This window comes from Tachyglossus aculeatus (assembly GCF_015852505.1).
Source record: "Tachyglossus aculeatus isolate mTacAcu1 chromosome 12 unlocalized genomic scaffold, mTacAcu1.pri SUPER_6_unloc_1, whole genome shotgun sequence".
In the NCBI taxonomy this organism is placed as follows: Eukaryota; Metazoa; Chordata; class Mammalia; order Monotremata; family Tachyglossidae; genus Tachyglossus; species Tachyglossus aculeatus.
The window spans coordinates 16238331-16264157 of NW_024044828.1; the positions used below are offsets into that span (position 1 = coordinate 16238331).

The 25827-nt window shown below is 46.1% G+C and overlaps 1 protein-coding gene across 1 annotated transcript in view; it reads right to left on the bottom strand.

The window, feature by feature from the left end:
* LOC119920821 overlaps positions 1-25827 on the bottom strand; it is a 70057-nt gene that overhangs the window by 5544 nt on the left and 38686 nt on the right. The window contains exons 21-32 of the mRNA XM_038741044.1: positions 21230-21274; positions 20285-20297; positions 20030-20065; positions 18934-19093; positions 17398-17552; positions 13263-13548; positions 12511-12665; positions 11278-11563; positions 10299-10453; positions 7746-7793; positions 5116-5401; positions 2275-2401 (exon numbers count right to left, since the gene is read on the bottom strand). Of these exons, the coding sequence (XP_038596972.1) occupies positions 2275-2401; positions 5116-5401; positions 7746-7793; positions 10299-10453; positions 11278-11563; positions 12511-12665; positions 13263-13548; positions 17398-17552; positions 18934-19093; positions 20030-20065; positions 20285-20297; positions 21230-21274 (1752 nt within the window). The remainder of the gene's footprint in view (positions 1-2274; positions 2402-5115; positions 5402-7745; positions 7794-10298; positions 10454-11277; positions 11564-12510; positions 12666-13262; positions 13549-17397; positions 17553-18933; positions 19094-20029; positions 20066-20284; positions 20298-21229; positions 21275-25827) is intronic.

Genomic DNA, 25827 nt, shown 5'->3' on the forward strand with positions numbered 1-25827 from the left:
CCTTGGGCAAATCAGTTAAACTTCTCCAGGCCTCAGTTTCCTCAACTGTAAAATGGGGATTCAAAACCTGTTCTCACTCCTACTTAGATTATGAGCCCCAGATGGGATAGGGATGGTGTCCAACCTAATTAACACGTACGTACCCCAGCACTTAGAACAGTGTTTGACACAGTAAGTGCTTAACAAGCTGCTTAAGAAGCAGTGTGGCTCAGTGGAAAGAGCCCAGACTTTGGAGTCAGGGGTCATGGGTTCTAATCCCGGCTCCGCCAACTGTCAGCTGTGTGACCTTGGGCAAGCCACTTAACTTCTCTGGGCCTCAGTGACCTCATCTGGAAAATGGGGATTAAGACTGTGAGCCTCCCGTGGGACAACCTGATCACTTTGTTACCTCCCCAGCGCTTAGAACAGTGCTTTGCACATTGTAAGTGCTCAATAAGTGTTATTATTATTATTATCATTATTATTATTATTATTATTACCACCACAGAAGCAGCATGGCTCAGTGGAAAGAGCACAGGCTTTGGAGTCAGAGGTCATGGGTTCAAATCCCGGCTCTGCCAATTGTCAGCTGTGTGACTTTGGGCAAGTCACCTAACTTCTCTGGGCCTCAGTTCCCTCATCTGTAAAACGGGGATGAAGACTGTGAGCCCCCCGTGGGACAACCTGATCCCCTTCGTAACCTCCCCGGCGCTTAGAACAGTGCTTTGCACATAGTAAGTGCTTAATAAAGGCCATCATTATTATCACACACTAAGGGAAAAGGAAAACTGGTATATTGACTCCTCATTTTACAGATGAGGAAACTGAAGCACAGAGAAGTGAAGTATCATGCTCCAGGTCACACAGCAAGCTAGCCACAGCACTGGGATTAGAATCCGGAGCTCCTGACAAGCAGTTCTGTGCTCATTCCACTAGGCCACACTATTTCTCTAACATATTCTGTAAAGGAAATCTGTAAGCAGCGATGAGGATGTTCCTGGGCCCCCAGGTCTACCGGTACAATCTCTGACTTTAATAATAATAATGGCATTTATTAAGCGCTTACTATGTGCGAAGCACTGTTCTAAGCGCTGGGGAGGTTACAAGGTGATCAGGTTGTCCCACAGGGGGCTCACAGTCTTCATCCCCATTTGACAGTTGAGGTAACTGAGTCACAGAGAAGTTAAGTGACTTAGTAATAATAATAATAGTAATGACATTTATTAAGCGCTTACTATGTGCAAAGCACTGTTCTAAGCGCTGGGGGGGATACAAGCTGATCAGGTTGTCCCACGTGGGGCTCACAGTCTTCATCCCCATTTGACAGTTGAGGTAACTGAGGCACAGAGAAATTAAGTGACTTAATAATAATAATAATAATAATGGCATTTATTAAGTGCTTACTATGTGCAAAGCACTGTTCTAAGCGCTGGGGGGGATACAAGCTGATCAGGTTGTCCCACGTGGGGTTCACAGTCTTCATCCCCATTTTACAGATGAGGTAACTGAGGCACAGAGAAGTTAAGTGACTTAATAATAATAATAATAATGGCATTTATTAAGCGCTTACTATGTGCAAAGCACTGTTCTAAGCGCTGGGGGGGATACAAGCTGATCAGGTTGTCCCACGTGGGGCTCACAGTCTTCATCCCCATTTTACAGATGAGGTAACTGAGGCACAGAGAAGTTAAGTGACTTAATAATAATAATAATAATGGCATTTATTAAGCGCTTACTATGTGCAAAGCACTGTTCTAAGCGCTGGGGGGGATACAAGCTGATCAGGTTGTCCCACGTGGGGCTCACAGTCTTCATCCCCATTTTACAGATGAGGTAACTGAGGCACAGAGAAGTTAAGTGACTTAATAATAATAATAATAATAATAATAATAATAATGGCATTTATTAAGCGCTTACTATGTGCAAAGCACTGTTCTAAGTGCTGGGGGGGATACAAGCTGATCAGGTTGTCCCACGTGGGGCTCACAGTCTTCATCAGATGAGGTAACTGAGGCCCAGAGAAGTTAAGTGACTTGCCCAAAGTCACACGGCTGACAATTGGCGGAGCTCGGATTTGAACCCGTGACCTCTGACTCCAAAACCCGGGCTCTTTCCACTGAGCCACGCTGCTTCTCTTAATTTTCAGCAGCATGTTCCAGGCACTGGGGAGAGGGAGAGGAAGGCCTAATTCTGATTAGCGTGGTCAGGGGCAAAGGGGAATCTTGAGAAATGAATCTCGCGAGCCCGGGTCAGGGATGGGTACTTACTGCTGAAGGGCCAGAGGAAGCCAAGCACCTGCACCTCGCACAGGCTGCTGGACCCCCGTCTCCTTGGCTTGACCACCGACACGTAGCGGCCTCTCATTCCGTCGCAACTGAAGGAAAGGGTTTCCCCAGGAACCACGGACGTGATGGTGGCACACCTGGAAAGGGGCCAAACTCTTCTTCCGTCTGAAGCTGGGGATGGAGTTTTCCTCGGGGAGGAGGTCGATGAGGAGGAGAGGGGAGCCGACAGGAGGGTGGGTAGCCCAAGGTCTGGGCTTTACAAAGGCACCATTCATAAGACGAGGCTCTTCAGCAGAGCTCCGGGCCCTGGGGGTCGAGGCCCCTAGTTCTGAGGAAAACAAGCCCTTTGATTTAATATGTAAATATACCTATTTAATATGTATGTAATATGCTTTGCACATAGTAAGTGCTTAACAAATGCCACTGTTATTATTATTATTAACAACAATAATAATAACAATAAATAATAATAATATAATGGCATTTATTAAGCGCTTACTATGTGCAAAGCACTGTTCTAAGCGCTGGGGAGGTTGCAAGGTGATCAGGTTGTCCCACGTGGGGCTCACAGTCTTCATCCCCATTTTACAGATGAGGGAACTGAGGCCCAGAGAAGTGAAGTCACACAGCTGACAATTGGCAGAGCCGGGATTCAAACCCATGACCTCTGACTCCAAAGCTCGTGCTCTTTCCACATAGCCACGCTGCTTCTTGTGCTTATTTGCACTACAAAAAATAGTATTTGTTAAACGCTTACTTTGTGCCAGGCACTGTACTAAGAGAAGCAGTGTGGCTCAGTGAAAAGAGCCCGGGCTTGGGAGTCAGAGGTCATGGGTTCGAATCCCGGCTCCACCACTTGCCAACTGTGTGACCTTGGGCAAGCCACTTAACTTCTCTGGGCCTCAATTACCTCATCTGGAAAATGGGGATTAAGACTGTGAGCCCCACGTGGGACAACCTGATCACCTTGTATCCCCCCAGCGCTTAGAACAGTACTTTGCACATAGTAAATGCTTAACAAATGCCATCAGTATTATTATTAAGGGCTGGGGTGGATAAAAGCAAATCGAGTTGGATACAGTCCTTGTTGCACATGGGGCTAACAGTCTCAATTTCCATAAGTTATATTGTTACATGAATAATAATAATAATGGTACTTGTTAAGCACTTACTATGTGCCGAGCATCATTCTAAATACTGGGTAGATACAAGGTAATCAGGTTGGACATACTTCCAGTCCCACATAAGGCTCCCATTCTTAACCCTGATTTTACAGATGAGGAAACTGAGGCCCAGAGAAGTGAAATGATTTGTCCAAGGTCACACAAAAGACATATAGCGATTATGGGATTAGAACCCAGGTCTTTCGGACACCCAGGTCACTGCTTTATCCACTAGACCAAGCTGCTTCTCTGCACGCCGTTAAGTGCTCAATATATGCCATTGATTGACCAACTTGAATGATGTGCACTACAATTACCAGAAGGCTTCGAGCCTTTATGCTCCACTTCTATCCTTCTCTCTCGTCCTGTGGTTCAGTAGCCTGATGCCACGCTGAAAGTGGCCCCCAGCTCAGAGTCAGGCCCGAATCCTTCAGCGTGCTGCCCCTGCCTTCCTTAGTAGACAGCAGAAGGACGCCAAGAGATCTGAAATCCTAAAAGACCATAGGGATTTTGGAGTAGCTTCCATCAGTGGGGGGAAGTTCTCAGACCACCAGTCCGAGCCCCCCGGAGGGAAATCCAGAGATCGAGAAGCAGCGTGGCCCAGCGGAAAGAGCCCGGGCTTTGGAGTCAGAGGTCATGGGTTCAAATCCCGGCTCCGCCAATTGTCAGCTGTGTGACTTTGGGCAAGTCACTTCACTTCTCTGTGCCTCGGTTACCTCATCTGAGCCACGCTGCTTCTTGTGCTTATTTGCACTACAAATAATAGTATTTGTTAAACACTTACTTTGTGCCAGGCACTGTGCTAAGAGAAGCAGCGTGGCTCAGTGGAAAGAGCCGGGGCTTGGGAGTCAGAGGTCATGGGTTTGAATCCCGGCTCCGCCACTTGTCAGCTGTGTGGCTTTGGGCAAGTCGCTTCACTTCTCTGTGCCTCAGTTCCCTCATCTGTAAAATGGGGATGAAGACTGTGAGCCCCCTGTGGGACAACCTCATTGCCTTGTAACCTCCCCAGCACTTAGAACAGTGCTCTGCACATAGTAAGTGCTTAATAAATGCCATTATTACTATTGTTATTGTTTTTAGGATTCCAGAGTTGTTGGCCCTTTCTAATTCAGGTTTTGGATGGATTTAGGAAAAACATTGACCTGTCAGATGGCAGTGGGCAAAGTCGATGAATGTAATTATCAAAGCACCATCATTCCAAGAGTCCGGCTCTGGGATTCATCCCAGAAGGATGGGTTGGGGGGAAAGAAATCAGTCGGGCCATCTCTAGACTGTAAGCTCATTGTGGGCAGGGAACATGTCTACCAATTCTGTTGTACTCACCCAAGTGCTTAGTAATAATAATAATAATGGCATTTATTAAGTGCTTACGATGAGCAAAGCACTGTTCTAAGCACTGGGGAGGTTATAAGGTGATCAGGTTGCCCCACAGGGTGCTCACAGTCTTCATCCCCATTTTACAAATGAGGGAACTGAGGCACAGAGAAGTTAAGTGACTTGCCCAAAGTCACACAGCTGACAAGTGGCGGAGCTGGGTTTTGAACCCGTGACCTCTGACTCTGACTCTGCATACAGTAAGTGCTCAATAAATACCATCGATGACAGTATGGAGGGGCGATCCTTTGGGGAACTCCAGAGCTCGGAAAGGAAGCTAACCCCGGCTTGGCAGTCCATCAGTGACCCAATACCTGGGATTTAATTTGCCTCCTTTTGAAAACTTGTCTCCAATCCGGATCTCAGCCCGTTGAAGTTGCTCAGCACGGCAGTCCCTTGCACTGGTGACCATTACGGCGGAGATGACGTATGTCGCGTTCAGGTCTACCGTCCACCACGGTTCAAATTCTCTGTCGGTGTGACTACAGGATCCATTATCCAAACTATTCCCTAAAGACCCGTCGACGGCTCTCTCAGATGCGCCTTGCGGAAAAGAGGTGCTGGATTGGGAAGTTCTCTTTTTCAGTGCTAAATTTGGAACTGAAATAGAGCGGTTCTTGAGGCATTATGGCTGAAGAAATTCTCAACGGGTTCGATTACAGGGTGACTGCAAGGAAGGTGGGGTAGAGGAAATGTTTAAAGAGCGTAGCAAAAAGCAGCCTCAGATAAGGTGACATCACAGCTGAAAGCTGGGAGACAACTCCAACGGACAGACCCGACTGGCGTTACTGCAGTCAAGAAAAGAGCAGCCTTTTTCTTTTTTGTCAGAAGCTTCAAGATCACGAGGCAAACAGGCAAAACCAAAAACAGTTCCAAACAGAGAGCAGTCAGCACAACAAGGAACCATCTTTGTGTGTTCTGGATTGTCACAGTGGCCTTTTCAGTGACGCCCTTTTTGCATCTGATGATGTTCATCTTTGAATACTAAGGAACGCTGTATGTGTATCTCTCTATCTGTGTATATATAGTGCCGAATAGGTTCTTAGCAGCTCCAGGATCACTTTTTTCTAAGGTTCAGTTCGAGCTGAATAAAAGAAGTTACTGTAGCCTGCAAAGTGCTGCGGCAGCTTCCAAACGTACCAAATTTTCTCCCAGGGCAGAACGGGGGAAATTTACATTATCTAAGAATGGATCCAGCACTATTAGAGAAACAGCATGGCTTAGTGGATAGAGCACGGGCCTGGGTTCTAATTCCGCTCCACCGCGTACCTGCTGTGTGACCTTGGGCAAGTCATGACTTCTCTGGGCCTCAGTTACCTCATCTGTAAAATGGGAATTAAGACTCTGAGCCCCATAAGGGACAGGGACTGTGTCCAACCTGATTAACTTGTATCTACCCCAGTGCTTAGAACAGTGCTTGGAACATAGTAAGCACTTAAGAAGTACCATAATAATAATTATTATTATTCCCAAGCTCCTGAATTATTCATGTGAAAATTGGCTCACAATTCGGGAGCCTAAAAATTCAATTTCTGGCCAAGAATCAAAACCTGAAAAATGTCATTAATACTTCAAACTAGAGCTTCGGTTTAGGGCTAGAAATCAACAATCTATTAGACTACAGGCTCTCTTCAAGGGTGAGGATTTTATCTTTTCTCTCTATGGTAGTCTCCCAAGGACTTAGTTCAGGGTTCTGCACACAGTAGGTGATCAATTAAACACTATTAATTGATTGACTGAGTGGCACTTGATATATTCATGATTCAATCTGTCAACATTTCTTTATACGATCAGCTGACTCTTCCTCGAAAGACACCTTTTCAGAGCTGTGTTATGAAGTAATAATAATGACATGAAAAATAATAATGATACAAAAAATAACTGTGATATTTGTGAAGTGTTTACTATGTGCCAAGCACTACACTAAGCACAGGGGTAGATATAAGATAATTAGGTCGGACACAGTCCCCGTCCTCTGGGGGACTTATAGTCCAAGTAGGAGGGAGAACAGGAATCGAATCCCCATTTTACAGAGGAGAAAAGAGAGGCACAGAGAAATTATATCACTTGTCCCAGGTCACACACCTGGGATTAGAGGGGCTTTCATTTCTTTTTAGCCTTAAACAATCGGAATGAATAATTATGGTGCTTTTTAAGCATTTTCTTTATATCATAGCACTATGCTACATGCTGGGGTTAGAGGATCAGCGTGGCTCAGTGGAAAGAGCAGGGGCTTTGGAGTCAGAGGTCACGGGTTCAAATCCCGGCTCCGCCAATTGTCAGCTGTGTGACTTTGGGCAAGTCACTTCACTTCTCTGTGCCTCAGTTTCCTCATCTGTAAAATGGGGATTAAGACCGTGAGTCCCCCGTGGGACAACCTGATCACCTTGTAACCTCCCCAGCGCTTAGAACAGTGCTTTGCATATAGTAAGCACTTAATAAATGCCATAATTATTATACAAGATAATCTGACTGGTCCCAGCCCCTATTCCGGCTCCCAAGAGGGAGCGCACCTATAGGATCTCCCATTTTGCAGATGTGGAAACTGAGGCCTAAAGAGGCTAGGAGCCTTGCTCCAGATCGCAACACTCAAGGTCAGTGGCAGAGCCGGCATTAGAACCCAGGTCTCTTGATTCTCAGGCCCGTTTCTTTCCATACGTCCCGCCGCCTCCTTAAACACCAAAGGTCGACCTGAGGACTTCTACTGCAGAGGAAGATAAGACTGCACCTGAGGTGACAACCCAGTTTTGATCCAGATATGAGACACTCTCTGGAGGCATGGACTGTGGGGATATTTCCTGGGGGCAGTGGAAAAACACAGAGATCATTAGCTCCAAGAATGCAACGGTAAAAAAGGTAAACATGGTATTGAGGGAGCTATCTTGACAGAACAGAAAATGAAAAGAAGCCAGAAATAGATGCCGGATTCTTAAAAACGATTTACTTGCTTTGGTTCCATAAACTGTGATGGGAGTCTCTCCTCTGCTGGGAACTAGTTAGAAGTAGAAATGGGAAAATTCCACAAAAATCAGTCAAGAAATATTATAATAATATTTGTTTAATGCTTACTATGTGCCAAGCATTATACTAAGTGCTGGAGTAGATACAAAACTATTAGGTCGGACACAGTCCCGGTCTCACATGGGGCTGATGGTCTGTCAGTGGAAGAAAAGGTACTGAATCCCCATTTTGTAGATGAGGAAACTGAGGCACAGGGACGTTAAGTGGCTTGCCCAGGGTCCCACAGCAGGCAAGTGATGGAGCCGGGATTAGACCCAGGTCTTCTGATTCTCACGCCAGGGATCTTTCCACTAGGCTACACTGCTTCTCAGTTTGCTGGGTTAGGCCAAGTCTTAACTTTGAAACCTATTACGGTACAACGACTCTTCCCAAATGGTTTCTTTGGTTTTCTTGGCTAACATCACGTCTCATTTTGCCTTGCCTTTTCCTCTTTCCACCAGTTTCTTCAATCAGTATTCTCCCTCCAAATTCCGCACAGCACGGGGTATTTACATTCTTGAAGACCTCCATATCAAGGAGCAACTTAATGCAGTGAAGCAGTGTGGCCTGGGAGCCAGAGGACCTGGGTTCTAGTCCCAGTTTCACCACTTCTCTGTTGTGTGACCTTGGGCAAGTCACTTCACTTCTCTGGGCCTCATTTCCTCATCTGTAAAATGGGGATTAAATACTTGTTCTCCCTCCTTAGACAGCTAGTCCTGTGTGCAGACAGGGACGCTGCCTGATTCGGTCGTATCTTCCCAAAAATTTAGTGCGGTGTTTGGCACATAGCAAGTGCTTAACAAATATCACGATTATTATTAATTTCATTACTGTATAAATGCCTCGACTGGTGCCACGTGAAAACACACAACCTCTCCTTCGAACAGCACATCGTGTTCCATCCATCCAGATGCACAAAATCCAAAAGACTTTCTCTAAACCCCCCAGAGCGTGATCTCCTCATCGTGCCACGAACCCACGCGCTCTAGAATGGACTGGAATTCCAGGCCACACAGACGGGCTGGTAGAGATCGGTCTCATCTACTACTGCTAGGTTCTAATCCCAGCTAATTGGAAGCGGGTTCTAATCCCGGCTCCGCCACTTGCCTGCTGTTTGACCTTTGGCAGGTCACTTCATTTTTCTGGGCCTCAGTTTCCTCATCTGTAAAATGGGGATGCCTGTTCTACTTCCGACTTAGATGCGAGCCCCGTGTGGGAAAGGGACCGCGTCTGACCTGTATACATGTATACACCCCATTGCCTAGTACAGTGCTGGGCACAAAATAAGTGCTTAACCAATAGTTCCTGGACATGCAACAGCAAAGGCTCAAATTTCCCTCCCCAGGGAGAGAATCAGGAGTGAAGACACTTTGGGGAGGCATTTAGAGAGGCAGGGTGGACTAATGGAAAGCACATGGGCCTTGGAGTTGAAGAGTTCTAGTCCCATCTCGGCCCCTGGCCTGCAGTGTGACCTTGGAAAAGTTGCTTAAGCCCTCTGTGCTTCAGTTTCCTCATCGGTCAAATGGGAGACTACACCTGCCTCTCCTTCCTCACAGGGACGTTGTCTCCCACTTATAAGAATAATAATAATAATAATAATAATAATAATAATAATGGTATTTGTTAAGTGCTTACTATGTGCAAAGCACTGTTCTAAGCGCTGGGGGGATACAAGGTGATCAGGTTGTCCCACGTGGGGCTCATAGTCTTAATCCCCATTTTACAGATGAGGGAACTGAGAAACAGAGAAGTGAAGTGACTTGCCCAAAGTCATCATCATCATCATCATCAATCATATTTACTGAGTGCTTACTGTGTGCAGAGCACTGTACTAAGCGCTTGGGAAGTACAAATTGGCAACATATAGAGACAGTCCCTACCCAACAGTGGGCTCACACTCTAAAAGGGGGAGACAGAGAACAAAACCAAACATACTAACAAAATAAAATAAATAGAATAGATATGTACAAGTAAAATAAATAAACAAATAAATAGAGTAATAAATATGTACAAACATATATACATGTGCTGTGGGGAAGGGAAGGAGGTAAGATGGGGGGGATGGAAAGGGGGACGAGGGGGAGGGGAAGGAAGTCACACATCTGACAATTGGCGGAGCCGGGGTTTGAACCCATGACCTCTGACTCCAAAGCCCAAGCTCTTTCCACTGAGCCACGCTGCTTCTCATAGAGTGAAAGCTCCTTTAGGGTAGGGATGCTCTCAACCAACCCTACCATATTGTACTTTCCAAAGCACTAGTTACAGTGCTCTGCACACAGTAAGCGCTCATAAATATCCTTGATTGATTGATTGATTGGGGACAAAAAATGAGATAAACAATAGGGAAGCTCTATATAAAATTCAAGATATTATTTGGAGTGAAAAGCTAAAGGTTGGAACATGACTTTGTGTAGCCCAAGTAAAGTTTGGGAGAGGACTTTCCAAGAAAGCCTGCTCACAGACAGCATTGCCGCCAGGTCTAGAGAACAGTGCTCACCTTGGGAGGGCCACAGAATACCAAACACCTGCACTTCGCACAGGCTGAGTTGTTCTTTTCTCCCGGGAATGGTCACAGTCACATACCGACCTTTCATTCCCCGACAGTTGAAAGAATAGGTCTCTCCCAGGCCCATGTAGGTGATTTTAATGCACCTGGAAAGACATAAAAAAAAGATAATAATGATGGCATTTATTAAGCGCTTACTATGTGCAAAGCACTGGGGAGGTTACAAGGTGGTCAGGTTGTCCCCTGGGGGGCTCACAGTCTTAATCCCCATTTTCCAGATGAGGTAACCAGAAGTGCCAAAGTAAGAGGGAGAACATATTGAATCTCCACTTTCCAAAGAAGGAAACTGAGACCCGGAGAAGTGAAGTGACTTGCCCAAGATCACACAGCAGGCAAGGGACAGAGAAGGGATTAGAAGCCAGGTTCTCTGACTTTCGGGCCTATACTTTTTCCACTACTGAGCACTGTACTTGTACATATTTATTACTCTATTTATTTATTTATTTATTTTACTTGTACATATCTATTCTATTTATTTTATTTTGTTAGTATGTTTGGTTTTGTTCTCTGTCTCCCCCTTTTAGACTGTGAGACCACTGTTGGGTAGGGACTGTCTCTATATGTTGCCAACTTGTACTTCCCAAGCGCTTAGTACAGTGCTCTGCACACAGTAAGCGCTTAATAAATACGATCGATTGATTGATTGATTGCTCAGGAGAGTACAATGGAATTGGCAGACATGCTAAAAGTCACACAGCTGACAACTGGTGGAGCTGGGATTTGAACCCATGACCTCTGACTTCAGCCCGTGCTCTTTCCATTGAGCCACGCTCCTTCTTTGACATGGTATTCAGTCAGGCACCGATCCCTTTACTCCAATCTAAGAGACCCATGTAGACCGCTCACGCGTCACACGATCTTCCTTAGTTTCGCCGGGAGAGAAGCCGAGACGCCACTTGGGGCCAAATACCTGGGATTGTGTTTTCCGCCTTCTTCCAGCGAGTCTCCGATGCGAATCTCAGCGCCATTGATCTGCTCCCGGCAGCAGTCCCCTCGGCTGACGATCACAATGGAATCCACGATGGAAGTCGAATTCAAGTCGACCGACCACCAAGGTTCGAACTCCCTTTTGGTCGACGTGCAGGATCCTTGAAAGAAGTCGCTGGAGAGAGACCCATCGACGGCTCTCTCCGAGCTGCTGTTGGGATGCAGGGTGCTGGACTGGAAAGATCTTTTCCTCAGGGCTAAGTTGGGATCTAGAAAACAGTAATTCCCTCCGCTCTTATTCGCTCTCAGGGATTTACAATATTCGGTACATCCACCAGATACCAGCACGGTCACCCTTCGGTTTGAAGATAATGCTCTCGTTGTCTAGATGGCAAACTCCTTGAGAGCAGGCATCATGTCTGCAAATTCTGTTGTACTCTCATGAGCACTTTGGAAAGAGAACAGGCCTGAGAGTCAGAGAACCTGGCTTAGAGTCAGAGAACCTGGGCAAGTCACTTCACTCCTCCGGGTCTCAGTTCCCTTCTTTGTAAAGTGGAGATTCAATATCTGTTCTCCCTCTTACTTAAACTGTAAGCCCCTTGTAGGGCAGGCCTTATGTCTGACCTGAAAATATTGTATCTTCCCCAGGGCTCAATATAGTGTTCGGTACAGAGTAAACGCTAAACATTATTACTACTGATTGATTGAGACTGCAACCACGAGCGCGAGGGTTTGAGAGAGAGAATTGTCCAAGACGGAACACTGAATCCAAATGGGAAACCAAGAAAGTGTTACGCTTGGACTACCTAAAACCAGCAAACACCATGGGGACCCCAAAGGTGGTTTCACTCAGCCCCCACAATCTACCTTTCTTGAGGTGGGGAGAGCCCACCACCCTTCTTTATCTGTACTCTTTTGACTCTGGGTAATGACAGAAGGCTGCACTATTTTCTTCCTCTCCCTCCCCCTGCCCGCCCCCGCCGTCAACAGAGCCCCAGATGAGAGGCTGGGATGAAGGGATGTGGATTTATTTATAGGCCCGTTTTTTTTAGTTTGTGCCATCTTCCAAAGCATCATTTTCTATTTTGGGCACTTCAGAGAGAGACGCATACACCCAAAAATCCCCGAAGGACCCCTAAGGTATTTGAATATGAAGGAAATGGTGTTATGACAAGAATTTTATAGAATCCCATCCCTAAAGGACCACCGTACTCACTATTGAAGGGCGACAGAGTCCCGAAGACCTGCACTTCGCACAGACTGAGATACTCTTCCCTCCGGGGAATGGTGACCGTCACATACCGACCTATCATTCCTTTGCAGTGGAAGGAGCGGGTCTCGCCTGGGGCCATGGTGTAGATCTTAGCGCACCTGGAAATGAACATTTATGGTCTTGCTTTCAGACAGGAGCGGGGCCGACACCTCAGACGCCACACACTGCCTGTCTGAGCAGGACAGTTCAGGGAGCAGTCCTGACTCCTGAGGGCCCAAGCCGAGGGAAATGACCTGAGGGGAAGCAGGGGTCCTGGTGGGGTCCCCGGTGGTGGATGCAACAACTCTAGGCTTGCCTTCTGGAGAGCCCAGGTCAACTCTGGCTCTTGACAGGAGACAGCTCTAGCAGCGACAGGACTAGGCAACGTAGGCCCAAGGGAGGTCAAATCTGTAGCAGCCAAATGGACCAGAGGTGGTTTGGCCCGAGGGAGGTCAAATCTGTAGCAGCCAAATGGACCAGAGATGGTTCGGCCCTGGACCCCAGGTGAATGAGGGGAAGTCCTGGAGATAGGGGTCTGGTCAGGGGCAATATCCTGGGCCCACCCGCTGCTGGGGTTTAAGCCCACCCACCCATTGGCCATGGACCTTTCTGGCATGGAGAAGAGTCACACACCCTCCGCTTCTGCTGCCAAAACATCAGGTCCCATGGACTTTAAAACTCTCTGTATTTCTCTGAGGTAAAGCAGGACCCGCTACCTGGGGTTCGATTTTCCAACCCTTTCTGAGGAGTAGCCGACCCGGATCTCCGCGCCCCGGATCCGCCTGCTGCAGCAGTCCCCTCGGTTGGTGATCGCCACAGAGTTGATGATGTAGGTGGAGTTCAAATCCACCATCCACCAGGGCTCCAAGTCCTTATCAGTGCTTGCACAGGAGCCTTGGAAGAGATCGACGTCTTGCTCTCCATCGGTGGCTTTCTCCGGTGTGGCAAAGGCAGGGAAGGTGCTGGACTGGAAAGCTGTTTTCCTCAGGGCAAAATTGTCCCCTGAAAACATTTTAGGCTAACATGTATCATCCTGATCCTGGAAGGAACAGCCACATGGAGGAAATACGACATACCTCGAGGTAGGAGGAAGTTACAACTCTCTCAGCAAGGGTGGGGCAGTTCTTTTGATCAGAGGGCCATTGGGCTAGTCCAATCAATCAGTATTTACCGAGCACCTACTGTTGATTTTTTAAATAATATTTGTTAAGCGCTTACTATCTGGCAGGCACCGTACCAAACGCTGGGGTAGATACAAGATAATCAGGTTGGACACATTTCATGTCTCACACGGGGCTCACAGTCTTAATCCCCATTTTAGAGAATGGCAGAGCATCATTCTAAGCGCTTAGGGTTCAAAAAACCTTGACTCACTGCTTACATCCACCCCTAAGTTGCCCAGAATTTACTCAAGCCCATTTACATTCACCCTCCCACCTCCACTCCTCTGTCTCAGCTCGTTTCCTGTCCCACTTCATGATATACAGTGGCAAGGAGTAATAATAATAGTAATGATAATAATTATGGTATCTGTTAAGCATTTACTATCTTCCAGGCACTGTACTAAGCACTGGGGTACACACAAGCGAATCGGGTCGGACACAGTCCTTGCCCCATAGGGGGCTCATGGTCTCAAGCAGTGTGGCTCCATTCAATGGAGCACGGGCTTTGGAGTCAGAGGTCATGGGTTCAAATACCGGCTCCACCAATTGTCAGCTGTGTGACTTTGGGCAAGTCACTTAACTTCTCCGGGCCTCAGTTCCCTCATCTGTTAAATGGGGATGAAGACTGTGAGCCCCCCGTGGGACAACCTGGTCACCTTGTAACCTCCCCAGAGTTTAGAACAGTGCTTTGCACATAGTAAGGGCTTAATAAATGCCATTATTATTATTATTATTTTACAGATGAGGTAACTGAGGCACAGAGAAGTCAAGTGACTTGCCCAAGGTCACACAGCAGAAAAGTGGCGGAGCTGGGATTAACAACCAGGTTCTTCTGACTCTTAAGCCAAGGAATCCCAACATCTCTTAGTTCTCAATCAGCTACCTAATACAGTGCTCTCTTTCCAGTGATGCAACAGTGCTTGGCACAAAGTAAGCGCTTAACAAATACCATGATTATTATTATGATGATTATTAAATGGGCCTGATAATACTGGTAATAATTTATGTGGAATTCATGTAGTGCTTACGATGTGCTAAGCACTGTAATAATAATAATTAATAATGGCATTTATTAAGTGCTTACTAAGCACTGTTCTAAGCCCTGGGGAGGTTACAAGGTGATCAGGTTGTACCTCTTGGGGCTCACAGTCTTCATCCCCATTTTCCAGATGAGGTACCTGAGGAGAAAGAGAAGTGAAGTGACTTGCCCAAAGTCACACAGCTGACAAGTGGCGAAGCCGGGATTTGAACCCATGACCTCTGACTCCAAAGCCCGGGCTCTTTCCACTGAGCCACGCTGCTTCATGTACTAAACACTACTGTTGATGGTCTGCAGGGAAGTAGTGTCGTCTAGCGGAAAGAGCATGGGCCTTATCATCAATAAGAGCATCTCCTTACCTTTAACAAGGGCTTACTATCGATTTTATAATATCTGTTGTATTTCCAACTGGGATTCTGCCCAATGGCTTTGTGATATTTATCATGATGCTTCAGTTCAGGATTTTTTCCAGTGGCTGCGTGATATCTGTCATGCTTCTGAAAAGCAAGCTTTCCTTTTACGAGAGTTAAGAAAGGAAAGAGAAATAAGAGAATCCCTTAAGAACAAATGCAAACCAAACACAGTCTCAGACACTGTGACTGTCAGCTTAAAAGCAAAAACATGTTCCAACACAATTCAATGTCAAGGATTGGGAGTGTGATTTCTGGTTGTGTGGGAGGATGTTATTTGACCAGACTGGGATTTATTGGAGTCTTCCATGTCTGAAAATATCCTCACAGTGTCACTTTTTCCAGACCCAGAGTCACATTATGAACCAAAGACTATGGCGAGAGGGGAGTGGAGTCCATCAGATCAGATTGTGACGATAATCTGGGAAGTCACGCATAACTTTTCTGCATTACACAGTTTCAGAAACCACCTTTGCCCGGGTGTACTAGCTAGCCGAAGTTTGGCAAAAATTCATTAGCCATGGGAATCAGACATGGACCGTCTTATTTTTGTTTTCGAGCGAGAACACCTTGGCTAGACTTGTCTTATTTCTTTCACAGCCCCTCCTGGAGAGCCATGCCTATCACTTAGATATTTTATTTCTAACCTCACCTCTTCTGCCGATGAGTATATTTTTCACTCAGCCTCGCTGTTCGTCCAGTGGAAAGAGCATCCTCTCTAAGAATAAGGAGGATTGGGTTCTATCAGTCAGTTAATCATATTTATTGAGGCCTTAGCGCGTGCTTGGGGGAGTACAATAGAACACAGTTGATAGACACGTTCCCTGCCCACAGGGAACTTACAGTCTAGAGGGAGTTCCAGTTATACCAATAGCTGGTTATCATGGACAAGGACCACAACTTCCCTTTGCCATGGGCAGCACCCCGGCCCGTCTACTTACTTGTTGCATTTGGTGCCTCTGAAAACTCGACTGACTGGAACGAGAGAGTAAGAGTGGGGCTGGGCAAACCAGTAGCACCATCATTATAATCACTGTTATCATCAGTATTATTATGGTATTTGTTAAGCATTCAATATGTGTCTCTAGACTGTAAACTCATTGTGGGCAGGGAATGTGTCTGTTTAGCATTGTACTGTACTCTCCCAAGTGCTTAGTACAGGGCTCTGCACAGAGTAAGCATTCAGTAAATATGGTTGAATGAATGAATGAATCAATCAAGCACTGTTCTAAGCGCTGGGCTAGATACAGGCTAACCAGATCCTATAATCAATTCCTCTGCCCGGGTTATCGGTGCCGAAACCTCAGGACCAAGGCTTTTCTGTTGCTCCTGACTGGAAACTCTCTCAGTCTCCCTCAGCTTTAAGGGGATAGTATCGAGTCCAGTATATCGCCAGAGATCCAAGGAGTTTCCATATTCTCAGTCCCGCCCAGCCCTCATCTTTGGACTTTGCTCCTCCGTATCAAGCAGAAATGCCTTCCCATCAGCTTTAAAGCCCTCAGTCAGTTTGCTCTCCCCTACCTTACCTCAGTGATCTCCTAATTCAGCCAGCCACACTCACTTCACTCCTTGAGAAACAGCTTGCTCACTGTACCTCATCTATCTTGTTGACAATCCCTTTCCCACATCCTCCCTCTGACGTGGACTCCCTCCCCCTCATATGACAGACCACCACTCTCCCCAACTTCCAAGCCTTATTAAACTCACATTTCCTCCAAGAGGCCTTCCCTGTCTCTTTTTCCCTCTCCTTTCTGAATCACCTACGCATTTACATGTGTATTTTTTAAGCACTTGATATCCACCTCACCCTCAGCCCCGCCGAATTTCCATACATATCCGTAATTTATTTATGTATAAAAATGTCTGTCTCTCCCTCTAGACTGTAACCTCCTTGTGGGCAGGAGATGTGTCTACAAAGTCTGGTATTGTACTCTCCCAAGCATTTAGTACCGTGCTCTGTACACATTGAGAGCTTAATAAATTCCACTGATGAGGATGAATTCAGGGCGATTTGGTCCAGAAATGAGAGTCAAAACGGGCTCACCGTGAATAGTTTTGAAATACGAAAAGTCCCAATAAACAAGCCTGTATTTCCAAATATCCCCTAGTGGGATGGGGACGGTGTTGGGTTGGATGAATCGGCCTCCCCCGCAGAGTCCAGCCCAGGGCTTGGCACCTTCTAGTCAGAGTCGGCTGTTTACCGGGACATCCCTTAGAGCAGTTGAGAGACCTGACTCACCTGGTTTCCCCACTGGCCAGCCAAACACCTTCACTTCACACAGACTGAGATACTCCAGTCGCTTGGGAATGTTCACAGACACATAACGGCCCCGCAGGTTTCCACAGGTGAAAGACTTGGATTCCCCCAGGCCTAGACTGGTGACTTTAGCACATCTGGAAAACATCTGCATTGTTTAACCTAGGTGGTCTGCCCACGGAGGGAACCCTATCTCCCAGAACTGTGGCACAATCGATCAGTGGATTTATGTGAGTGGAGCATTGCACTAAGAACTTGGGAGAGTACAAGAGAAGCAGCATGACTCAGTGGAAAGAGCACGGGCTTTGGAGTCAGCGGTCATGGGTTCAAATCCCTGTTCCGCCAATTATCAGCTGTGTGACTTTGGGCTAGTCACTTCACTTCTCTGTGTCTCAGTTCCCTCATCTGTAAAATGGGGATTAAGACTGTGAGCCCCCCGTGGGACAACCTTGTAACTTCCCCAGCGCTTAGAACAGTGCTTGGCCCATAGTAAGTGCTTAACAAATACCATCATTATTATTATTATTTGCACATAGCAAGTGCTTCCATTATTATTATTATTGTTATTATATTACAATACAACAGGGTTGGTAGACATGCTCCTTGCCCATAAGGAGCTCACAGTCTAAAGATAGGGTTGATTAACTGATTGATAGGACTGAGAGGGTAGGAAGGAGAGTGGTTAGAGCACATTAAATATTTTAGGATCATGGAAATGAACTCTTTCCACTAGGCAAGCAGGGTGCCCAGGGGTGGAACACACAGCAACTGTCGGGCAGCAGGGAGACAATTTTGAAAGTCTCATTGGAGGAAGGGAAGACAAGGGAAACATTTAATGAGAGCATAGGGGAATGGACTGAGGAGAGCTGGAAAGGACGAGGATTTCTTGATCCCCAAGAAGTGTCCGTTTTACTTCAGATGAAGTAAAGTTGGCTACCGTACCAGAGAAACTTTGTAACTGACCAAAAGGAAATGATTCTGGCTATATTACTCATCTATAATTGATGGAGTACAGAATTCTGGGTAATTTTCGTTAAAAGGCAGCCTTGGTTCAGGAACCAATCCCCTACATATAATATCATTTCTATGGAGAAGCATTATGGCCTAAAGGATACAGCATGGACCTGGGTTCTAATCCCAGCTCGGCCCCTTGTCTGCTGTGACCTTGGGCAAGTCACTTCATTTCTCTGTGCCTCAGTTTCCTCATCTGTAAAATGGGGATTAAGACCGTTAGCCCCATGTGGGACATGGACTGTGTCCAACCTGATTAGCTTGTATCTACCCCAAGGCTTAGTATATAGTAAGCACTTAACAAGTGCCACAAAAAAGAAAAATTCTGATGAGAAACTTGGTTTCTGATTTAATAACACTTCGATTTAAGATGTAGTTTTCAGGAACCCGTGGCTTTGAAAGTCCAAGGACTGCCTGGGGAACGTAGATGCCAAGCAGTGAGGACAAGTCCCTTCCCAGAGTAGGTGCTCAACAAATACCGAGGATGGAGAAGGAGGGGGAGATTACCTGGTATTCCATCGGCCTCCTGTATTCCTAGAGCCCCCAACTCGAATGTTGGCTCCGATGATCCTCTGGGAGCAGCAATCTCCACGGTTTGTGATCTCCACAGAACTCACCGTGTAGGTGGAATTCAAATCCACCATCCACCAAGGCCCCAAGTCCTTGGCTGTGTGGGTACAGGATTCACGGAGGGAATTATTCCTCGATATCCCATCGATTGCCTTTTCTGGTGTCCCAGAGGGGAAGAAGGTGCTGGACTGGAAAGCTCTTTTTCTCAGGGCTAAATTAGAGACTGAAAAACATTCATGGTTGGTTTATGATTAAAAGATCTTCATGGTCAGGGGTTGCTGCTGTTCTGTATTTTTGAGGCACTACTGAAGACTGGATTTATAAACAGTGAATCCCGAACACTGTAAGCTCCTTGTGGGCAAGGATCACTTCTCTCAACTTTGTTGCTTTGTACTCACCCAAATGCTCAGTACAGTTTTTGGCACACAGTAAAAGCTCAATAAATGTGATTGACTGATTGATCGATTGATCCATGGGCTTCTCACTTACTTCCTCAGGGGAGACTGTTAAAGTGCTTTAAGATACAAATATACTTATAGGTCAGTCAGTCCCTTCAAGACAATCAATCAGAGACAAGGATCTAGGAATCAGAACATAAAAATCATGGGAGTATGGTAAGGACATTAAATCCATCAGTGGTTGATGAGTTGTGTGGGGCTAGACACTGGATATATTTTCTTCCCCTGCTAGTTCTCCTTGAGGGAGCAAAGTTGTTTTTTTTTCAAGACCTCCCCATCCCCAGGGTGATAGAGTGAGTTTCTACGGATAAGAAAGAGGCAGTCACATTAGCAGAAAGTGCCAAATCTGAGTTAAGAATGCGCTGTGTCTCACGGGGAATTCACAGGAACCAGTCAGCAGGAACATTCTAACCAAGCAAACACGTTAAACCTGGTGATGTGTACTTACTGCCTTCTCCCCTCAGAGGTTGGTTTGCTCTATCGAAAGGATCTGGGACAGAAAAAGGAAGATGAAGTTGAAGAAAAGAACAAGAGCGAGCCCGAGGCCCCATGGCAAAGTTTCCCCGGATTCTTACCTGACCCTATCATCGAGTCTTTTTCGTGGATGGAAACTAGAGAAAGACACACAACACGGTGGAAGGATTGAGCAAGATGCAAGAGATTCAGCCACGAAACTCATACAGTGTTCCCTAAAACTTGCCTTCTGAGGGACCAGGTTCTGGTCTGGGCATCTCCTCTTTTGCGGTGCCTGGGTAAAGAAAGAGGCGTGGGAAGTGAAGAAGAGGTGAAATTCAAAAAAGGGGGAATAAGTCAGGCTCAGCAGGACTGACCTGATTCTGGTTCCTTGGTGGGAACAGGGGTAGTCTCAACGGGACCTAGAATGAAAGAAACCAGTCATCAGATATTTTTGTAAATATTTTTATTACCTTCTCCATTAGAGTGGAAACTCTTTTTGGGCAGGGAATGTGCTTTATGCTTCTGATGTACTTTCTCAAGTACAGTGAGTGCTTCATACATGCCATTGTTACCATATCAAAGAGTTTCTTCAGATAAGGACTAATGGCAGGAGGCTACACTTTCTGCCAAGGCCACAGTCGAGGGTCCTAACATACCATCAGCAGTGCTGACCCAATTCTAGCTCTTTGCTTGGAGCAAGAGTTGGTTTGTTGGGAACTAGAATGAAAGAAAACAGGAAGCGGAGTTCCATTAGCACAGCTACCAACGCCAGGAGTGATTTCATTTCTGGCCAGGCCACCACCCAAGGTTCAAAATTGGAATCCATGGAACTGACCTGATCCTGGCTCTCTGCTTAGGGAAAGGGTCGGTTCACTAGGAACTAGAATGAAAAAGCACAGGAAGCTGAGTCCCATTAGTACGGCAACCAATGACAACTACGCTTTCTGATCAGGCCCCCACGCGAGGTTTGAAATTGGAATCAGCAGTACTGACCTGATCCTGGCTCTCTGCTTGGAACCAGAGTTGGTTCAACGGGAACTAGAATGAAAGAACACAGGAAGTGAAATCCCATTAGCACAGCGGTCAATGGCAGGGGTGACTCCATTTCTGGTCAGATGACCACACAAAGTTCAAAATAGGAATCCGTGGAACTCACCTGATCCTGGCTCTTTGATTGGAATGAGGGCTGGTTCAGTGGAAACTAGAATGAAAGAACACGGGAAATGGAGTTCCATCAGCACAGCAATCAGGGGCGGGGGTGACTCCCTTTCTGACCAGGTGACCAGCAAAAGTTAGAAAAGAGCATCTGTGGAACTGACCTGATCCTGGCTCTTTATTTGGAGCAAGAGTCGGTTCAGCAGGAACTAGAATGAAAGAATACAGGAAGTGGGGTCCTATTAGCACAGAGACCAATGGCATTTGTTGGCAAGTCTATGGCTAAAGGTTCTATGTGAAATAGTGATTTTTATATTTACTAAGTGATTACTACATATAGAAGCACTATGTTGAGGGCTGGGGTAGATGCAAGACAATCAGTCAGACACAGTCCCTTACCCTAATCTAATCCCTATTTTATCTTATTCCTATTTTATATAGAGGACACTGAAGTACAGAGAGGTTAAGTAACTTGCTCAAGGTCACCTAGCAGGTCAGGGGCAGAGTTGGGACTAAAACTTGGGTTCTTCTGACCCCAGTTCCACGGCCTTTTTTTTTTAATGGTATATGTTGAGTGCTTACTATTCGTCAAGCACTGTTCTAAGCACTGGGGTAGATTCAAGAAGCAGCATGGCTCAGTGGAAAGAGCCCGGGCTTTGGAGTCAGAGGTCATGGGTTCAAATCCCAGCCCTGCCAATTGTCAGCTGTGTGACTTTGGGCAAGTCGCTTAACTTCTCTGGGCCTCAGTTACCTCATCTGTAAAATGGGGATTAAGACTGTGAGCCACCCGAGAGACAACCCGATCACCTTGTAACCTCCCCAGTGCTTAGAACAGTGCTTTGCACATAGTAAGCACTTAATAAATGCCATTATTATTATTATTATTCAAGTCCCTATCCCAAAACATGGAGCTCACAGTTTTAGTAGGAGGAAGAAGAGAGATTTTAAAACCGATCCCCTGGCTTTGAATCTGGGCCAGACTGAGGATGCCACTACTTTCTCATAGGCCCATCACCTGATTAACAAGGGTCCAACTCACCTCCTTTCTCCCCATTTTTCAAATCCATCAAGGCTGGAATTACTCGAGCAGGGCTAAGGCTCCCCATCACCATCCCACGGGTGCGGAGAGGGGCCTGGCTAGAAAGCTGGCTCTGAGAGGCTGCCCATCAGGAGACTCAGTCTTCCCTGCTCCTGTTCCACCACCACCACACAGCACACTGTCCCAACCTTGCTGGTCTTCTCTATACTTGGAACAGGAGACTCAAATTCTGATTCCCCTTTGGTTCCTTCTCAGAAACCCTGCCTGAGCCCCTGAATGGCAAAAACACTTCTTTATTCATTCATTCATTCATTCATTCAATCGGATTTATTGAGCGCTTACTGTGTGCAGAGCACTGTACTAAGCCCTTAGGAAGTACAAGTTGGCAACATATAGAGACCCAACAGTGGGCTCACAGTCTAGAAGGGGGAGACAGAATGAAACAAAACATATTAACAAAATAAAATAAATAGAATAAATATGTACAAATAAAACAGAGTAATAAATCCATACAAACATATATACATATATACAGGTACTGTGGGGAGGGGAAGGAGGTAAGGCAGGGGATGGGGAGGGGGAGGAGGGGGAGAGGAAGGACGGAGGAGGGGGAGAAGGATAAATGTTCTTTAGAACATTTATTAGTTGTTGAAGCTTATGCGTTTGCCTGTGTCTTTGCCTCCCTAGTTCATGTCATTATCGGTGTTGTCTCTAACTAGGTGGACAGGGACCAAGACTTTTTAATCCAATTTTGTACAGAGTCAAGCTTAAAACCCAATAGGCATCAAGGCATCATTACCCATTCTCCCTCCTACTTATATTGTAAGCCCCATGAGGGACAGGAACTGTGTCCAACCTAGTTTTATATCCCTTCCCCACAGTACCTGTATATATGTATATATGTTTGTACATATTTATTACTCTATTTATTTATTTATCTTGTACATATCTATTCTATTTATCTTATTTTGTTGGTATGTTTGGTTTTGTCCTCTGTCTCCCCCTTCTAGACTGTGAGCCCGCTATTGGGTAGGGACTGTCTCTATATGTTGCCAGCTTGTACTTCCCAAGTGCTTAGTACAGTGCTCTGCACACAGTAAGCGCTCAATAAATACGATTGATTGATTGACTGATTGATCACCATATTGCTGTTATGAATCAGCATCATCATTATCAACACCGATATTTTGGCTGAGTTCCCTGCTCCAAGCTGAGACTGGGGATGGTCCAGCATTTCACCTGCAGGGACAGCATCGTTTACCGGATAGAACACGAGCCTGGAAGCCAGAAGGACCTGGGTTCTAATGCTGGCATCTGCCCCTTTGCTGTGTGACCTTTGGCAAGTCACTTCGCTGCTCTGTGTCTCTGTTTCCTCAAACGTAAAAGGGGGTGATTAAGACTACGAGCCCCAAGTGGGACAGGGGCGATGTCCAACCTGATTTGCTTGTAGCTACCTCAGTGCTTAGTACAGTGCCTGGCACATTCTAGACTGTGAGCCCGTTGTTGGGTAGGGACTGTCTCTATATGTTGTTGACTTGTACTTCCCAAGTGCTTAGTACAGTGCTTTGCACACAGTGAGCGCTCAACAAGAGAAGCAGCGTGGCTCAGTGGAAAGAGCATGGGCTTTGGAGTCAGAGGTCATGGGTTCAAATCCTGCTCCGCCAATTGTCAGCTGTGTGACTTTGGGCAAGTCACTTAACTTCTCTGTGCTTCAGTTACCTCATCTGTAAAATGGGGATTAAGACTGTGATCCCCTCCGTGGGACAACCTTATCACCTTGTAACTTCCCCAGTGCTTAGAATAGTGCTTTGCACATAGTAAGCGCTTAATAAATGCCATTATTATCATTATTATTAACAACTTGTACTTCCCAAGCGCTTAGTACAGTGCTCTGCACACAGTAAGTGCTCAATAAATGCGATTGAATGAATGAATAAATACAATTGAATGAATGAATGAATAGTAAGTGTTTAACAAATACTATGAAAAAAAGGGGTACCAACAGTAAAACAACCTTTCTAAACCCCCTGCCTTATTGCCCATGAATGAATTAATCAATCAATCAAGGGTACTTAGTAAGTACTTACTATTTACTAAGTGCTTGGGAGAGTACAATACAACAGAATTAGCAGACACATTCCCTCCTCATACCGAGCTTACAGTCTGGATGGGGAGACAGACATTAATATGAATAAATAAATAATATATAATTTCAAGATATATATATATATATAAGTGCAGGGGGATTGGGGGTGTGGTGAATATGAAATGTCCACAAGGGGCTCACAGCCTTAATCCCCATTTTACAGATGAGGTAACTGAGGCACAGAGAAGTGAAGTGATTTTCCCAAGGTCACACAGCAGATAAGTGGCGGAGCAGGGATCTGAACCCAGGTCCTTCTGATTCCCAGGCCCATGCTCAATTCACTAGGCTACCGTGCTTCTCTATTCCAGACTTTGTGGACTAGAGAGAGGAAACCCTCTCTCCCCCGTAATACTTTCCATTTCCCCCACGGTTCGCCCGTGAATGACTGACATAATTCTTTCCCTGCTGTTGGCGTCCTGTTGGTGACCTTTAGAAATGGGAGAGAGGTGGAGGAAGAAGAGGAAGATGTGTGCCTGGGGCCTGCACAGTCTAGAGGAGGGGAGAATCCAATTGAATGGGTGCTAATCCAGCCCCAACTATAGACTCACCTGAGATGGGAAAGAAGGAAACGTTTGTCCCTGGAGAAGTAACACCTGTAACATTAAAAGAAAGCAATGCTTACCCATGCTGTATCCCCCCCCAGGCATCTCCGTGAGGCCTGGTTCGAAGAAGAACTATTCCTTTGAAGTTACCAGCATCTGTAATCACCAGCCAAGTCAGTTTCCTATGCAACTTCAGCTGGCAGTGTGGGGAAGTTGTAAGAAAAACTGGTGGGAAGGTGAAAGGGACTGGAGAAGAGAATGAAAGTACCCAGGTTTTATTGACAGCACTGCAGTGTTCATTCACATTTATCTTGTGGTCCATTACGACCTCCATATCATTTTCTGGTTTATTTGTCCATTCTGTGTCATGGATCTGGGGGGCTTTTTTATTTCCTGGGAACTGGGGAAGGTTGGGGGTGTCTCCTGGTGGGGCTTTCTTGCTGTTCACTTGGGATGCACCTCATGACATTGCCAGTTATTTATGCCAAGGAAGTTATTATTACTTAGAATAGAAGCAGTGTGGCTTAGTGGAAAGAGCACGGGCTTGGGAGTCAGAGGACGTGGGTTCTAATCCTGGTTCTGCCACTTCTCTGCTGTGTGACCTTTGGCAAGCCACTTAATGTCTCTGTGACTCATTCCCTCATATGTTAGAAGGGAGTTAAGACTGTGAGCCCCATGTGGGACAACCCGATTACCTTGTAACTACCCTAGCGCTTAGAGCAGTGCTTGGCACATAGTAAGTGCTTAACAAATACCATAATAATAATTGCCAAAGCATTCCCCCTGCTTCCTTTCATGAATGAAGTTTTCCTCTTGCTTCCTACTTTACTACCTTCTCCAAATCCAACCCTTTGTTTTCCCTGTGCTCCCCATCCACTCCACCTTGGTTTCCTGGTTCTACTCCCACTCCAGTCCTAGAGATGACCGTCTGTGGATGGTGGTCTTCTCCCCCTTCAACGGTTCCTCTCTGTCCCGCATTTAACCCTTTGGACTTGCCTAACCAGGCAGTTGGTGGTCAGCAGTGATAGTAAATAA